The sequence below is a fragment of the Gavialis gangeticus genome, unplaced genomic scaffold (assembly GCF_001723915.1).
Source record: "Gavialis gangeticus isolate Ggan-Ray unplaced genomic scaffold, GavGan_comp1, whole genome shotgun sequence".
In the NCBI taxonomy this organism is placed as follows: domain Eukaryota; kingdom Metazoa; phylum Chordata; order Crocodylia; family Gavialidae; genus Gavialis; species Gavialis gangeticus.
This window is the reverse complement of record NW_017729024.1, coordinates 132,896,402-132,900,629: the sequence shown is the minus strand read 5'-3', so window position 1 is coordinate 132,900,629 and position 4,228 is coordinate 132,896,402. Positions and strand designations below refer to the sequence as shown.

At 52.4% G+C, this 4,228-nt stretch overlaps 1 protein-coding gene across 2 annotated transcripts in view; it reads left to right on the top strand.

Moving 5' to 3' along the window:
• The first annotated feature begins 464 nt into the window (after positions 1-464).
• The window catches only part of MRPS36 (mitochondrial ribosomal protein S36), a 9,735-nt gene continuing 5,971 nt past the window's right edge, over positions 465-4,228 (top strand). The window contains exons 1-2 of one of the 2 annotated variants that reach the window (XM_019517749.1): positions 465-619; positions 2,265-2,322. In XM_019517749.1, coding sequence (XP_019373294.1) covers positions 581-619; positions 2,265-2,322 — 97 coding nt within the window. In that variant the 5' untranslated portion in view covers positions 465-580. Of the gene's footprint in view, positions 620-2,264; positions 2,329-4,228 lie in introns of both variants that reach the window. The other variant, XM_019517750.1, reaches the window with a different exon arrangement.

Genomic DNA, 4,228 nt, shown 5'->3' with positions numbered 1-4,228 from the left:
CCCGCAGGGCCCAGCCAGGCCCCACGCAGACCGCATCCGCTCCGGCCGGCGGCCCTGGCACCGCGTGCGGGGCGGACGGGCCGGGGCTGGGCAGGATCAACGAGCACGGCCCCCATGCGGCAGTGCGGGGTCTCCGACCAGGTCCGCAGCTCCCCAAACTCCTCGGGGGGAGGGAGGAAGAGGTGCGGGTACACCCCCGCCAAGTGCCCCCGCCCCACGGGGTCACGTGAATAGTACGTGACCCCCCCCCCACGCCCCGCCTCCGCTCCCGTCACTCCAGGCGCGGGCCCCGCCCCCAATATCCCGGCTCCGGCTCTAGCCCCGCCTCTTTGGGGGGGTACTCAGCCTGTAGCCCCACCCTCCTTTCCTCTCAGGCCCCGCCCTGCTTGCGTCATGGCTCGGCTCCACGCCTTTGGGGGCGGCCTCAGCTCTGGCCCCGCCCGGCCGAGACTTCTCAAGCACAGCCGGGCCCCTGGGCTTAATAGCCTGGCCCCGCCCTTCGGGGGGCGGAGCCAGCTGTAGCCCCACCCCACCTCAGGTCTGTTAGCTGGCCCGTGGAGGTCGCGGTGCGGGGGTCATTATGGGCAGCAAGATGGCGGCCGCTAGCCGGGTCGTCCAGGTAGCGGGCGCGGGCCGGGACGGGATGTGCAGGGCGGAGCGGGGCGGTGCAGTGCAGTGCAGTGGGAGCGGGGCGGGGCGGGCGCTCTTAGCCCAGCAGCGCTTCTGGCGGGCCGGGGAGACCGTGACCGTGACCGTGACCGAGGGCCGAGCCTTGCGGCAGGTGAGGCGCATCGGCGCCGCCCGGAGCTCCCGCCCGGCTCCGAGTGCAGCAGGGGGTTGCGCGCGCGTCTGACGGGCCTTGGCTCCGCCGGCCGCGCAGGACGGCCGCTTAGTCCTTTGGGGGAGGCGGCCGCCGGGCGCGGACGGGAGCAGCGGTTCGGGTGGTTCCGGCGCCGCCTTGGCAGCGTCTCCTGAAGCCAAGTTGGGGCCCGATCAGCTCGCTTTCCCCGGCCCAAGTGCGGCCCTCGCCGGGCTGTTGGGGCTGCGTTTCCCCAGGATGTCTCTGTCTAACAGGAGGGTGCATAGGAGTTTGATTTCTTTACGCCCTGTGGCATCCAGAAAACCACCTCCCCAAACGACACCTTGCAGGAGTCCAGCTTAAAAGGGCAACTCTGGCAGTCTGGCAAGGACCCCTCAGGGTGGGACGCTTGCCCAGCCCCAGCTGTCCCATGTGGCACACGGATGCTCGCTGCCCCTCAGTCGTGCTGATGCCATTCAGGGGACTGCCCTGGGCCTGGCTCTGTGGTAGTGCTTGGATTTTTGTCAGTGGGAAGGCTGATCCTTCCCTAACTGCACTCAAACCAGGCTCCTCCACCATCTCCCAGGGCCTCCTTCAATGGTTCCTGGAGCATATCAGGGAGCAAGGTCTCTCCTCTGCTCCCTCCCCGTGGCTCCAGGCAAAATGGCTCTGGCCTTACAACTCCTCTTTTCCCCCGTTCCCCTTCTGGTAGCCCTCAAAGCCGTCTGGGACTGTAGTTCAACCCAGCTCTCTGGGTCTGGTTTTCCAGGGCTTGAAGTGGTAAGCATCCCTCTCTGCTTAGCACCTGGCAACCTAGGGGTGGCAGTTGCATTTAGTTAGTCTGTAGAGGTCGATCTGTACCCTGCCTTCAGAATAACGCATCGAACTTGCTCTCTCAATTTTCTGTTTGCCAGACAAACCCACCATAGTTTAGGCTAGTGGTGCACAATGAAAGGCCCTGCAGGCCAGCTGAGTGGTGCAGGATAGTTTCACAGGCCCAGTTTGGTATGTGATGGATCAGGCCCTGGTCCCACGTGCCATATCACAGGCTTGGCCCTGGCCCTGAGCCAGACTGGGCCCACTTTTGTGGCTTCTGCCTCTGCCCCAACTACACCTCCACACTTGTTGGATCAGGTCCCTCTGCCCCAGCCCTGGTTCCCTGCATGGAGAACTGTGTCATCTGGCCTGCGGTGCTTGGAAATTTGTGGGGGGGCAGCATTAATTGCAGCAATGATTGTTTTTTGAGAACTGATTACCTCAGCTTTGGAGTCTAGAAGCAGAAGTTTGGAGAAAAAAATAAACAGCTTATTTTTAAAAAATAGCTGATTTTTGCCAGTGAAAGTATACCAAGCAACTGCAGCAATAATTGTTTGTGCATTGGGGTGAAAATTTATGCATGTAAAATGTATTTATTTGGATTTATATTAATTTCCCTGCTATCTGCTACTTCTGTGTCTTGTTCTAGGTGGTAAAGCCACATACACCTTTAATTAAGTTTCCAGACAGACAAAGTACCCCCAAACCTAAAAGTAAGTCTTGTATTTGTAAATGCAAATTGTAATACTTTTATCTGTGCTTTAATGTTTACATAAAGACATTGACACTTTCCCTTTTATTTAGCTAATAATAATAATCTAGTTCAGTTATTTCTGAGCATTGATTCTTGTAGTTGCTTGACATTCCAATATTTTACTCTTAAGAAAACTGACCAGATATTATTCATAAAACTGAGGTTAGCTTATTTTGTCCATGATCCAGGCGGAGTCTTGAAGATTTTTATCTTTATCCTCTTCTTCCATTTTTGTATCATAAACACTAGTACTAATTTAAAAGAAACTTTAATTGATTTCTTGTTGCCACATCATATATAAGTTGCAACTTTCTTTTGATTGTAAGTATAAACTTTTCACCTTTTTCTTTTCCTTTGTCACCTGATGCAGGTTACTGCACTCTGCTCTGTCCATTTTCAGTCTGTTCATCTTGAAAACATATAGACCAGGGATCGACCAGGTTTTGCAGCTAGGGGCATAATGGATTTGCTTGCTGAGCCCTGATATAGACTATAGTAACCTATTTTTCACCATATCATAGCTTTAGTGCACCATGTTTTCTGTCATTTGCTAAATGATAGCTTCCAAAGGAAATTTACAGACAAAAAACCCCATCCTTTACACCCTGGAAATTCTCTGCTTAAGAAACTGGTTCTCTCCTTTGTCGTATGACTATTGAGGCTAGCAGCAGCACTGGATCCCGTCAGCTTAAAAGAAAGGGGGCAGATGGCAGGGCATTTCCTTTAAGGCCCTTCACTTTGGAATTCACTTTCACCCACTGGTCCAAAGTTGTCTCAAGTTATTGATTTCCACAGCATACTGCAAAACTTCAGTGTCTTCTCATGCATTTGAAAGAAAAGAGAATTGTAGTTGGGCTGGTCAGAGGGAGGGGTTATTATATGGGCTATTGAAGTTCAGTCTTAGTTGGTTAGTTTCTGCTGCAGGAGATAAGAGGCTGCTGGTTCTAACAGATTCCTGCTCTTCAGATGGTGAAGACCTTTTGATAAAACAGCACCTTATGCAGATCAGCAAACCCTAAATTAAGAAATCATTACTTCATCTTTAAAACCAAGGCGCAGCTACCATAGAAGACCCCAAGAGATGAGCTGAGTTTCTGTCTCTCAGACAGGCAGGGTATGAATTATGGGGGAGCTTGGAGACGAGAGCCCCCCTGTAAGATTTGAAAATCATAATGGGGTAGGGAGGGCGGTGTTCCAATCAAATTGTTCCTTCAAATGAACTGGTTTAATTTTTTTTGCAGGCCCGCCCCCAAGTCAAAGTGTAATTTGAACCCTGCAGACAAGGGTTTTCAACTGGAGTGCCAGGAGAACCCAAGGTGTGCTGTGGTGTGTTGCTGGTATGACAGCAGCCAGATGGAACTAACCTGCAAGCCTTGAGTGCAGCTAGATTGGGAGGGACTGTAGCATGAGAGACTGTTCCTGCCTGATAAAGCAGGTAGGAACCCCTGGTCCTGTCACAGCCCTACCTGGTCTAACACTCCATGACACTGCCTGGAAGTAGAGGTATGTGGGGTAGGTGGAGCTGTCCTGCACACCTCTGTTTCCAGTGTGTGTGGGGCAGGGGGCAGCACTGGACTAGAGAAGTGTGCAGCAAGAGCAGGTGTTCCTGCATGCTTTAGTGGTTCTCAATGTGGGTGCTACTGAATTAGAAAAAAAAAAAAGTATGGATAAGTTTCCTGAATCTGAAATGTTTGAGAACTACAGTTCTAAAAGAAAAGCACAAATGCTTCTCTGCTCTGCACCAATTTGATGTTTAAACCCTGACTTGTCTGTTGGGCATTTCATTCTGTTTGGCCAATTAACAGTTTATCCAGAGGAATAGGGCTTACAGAAACTTGGTGGGATTCATCCCACAACTG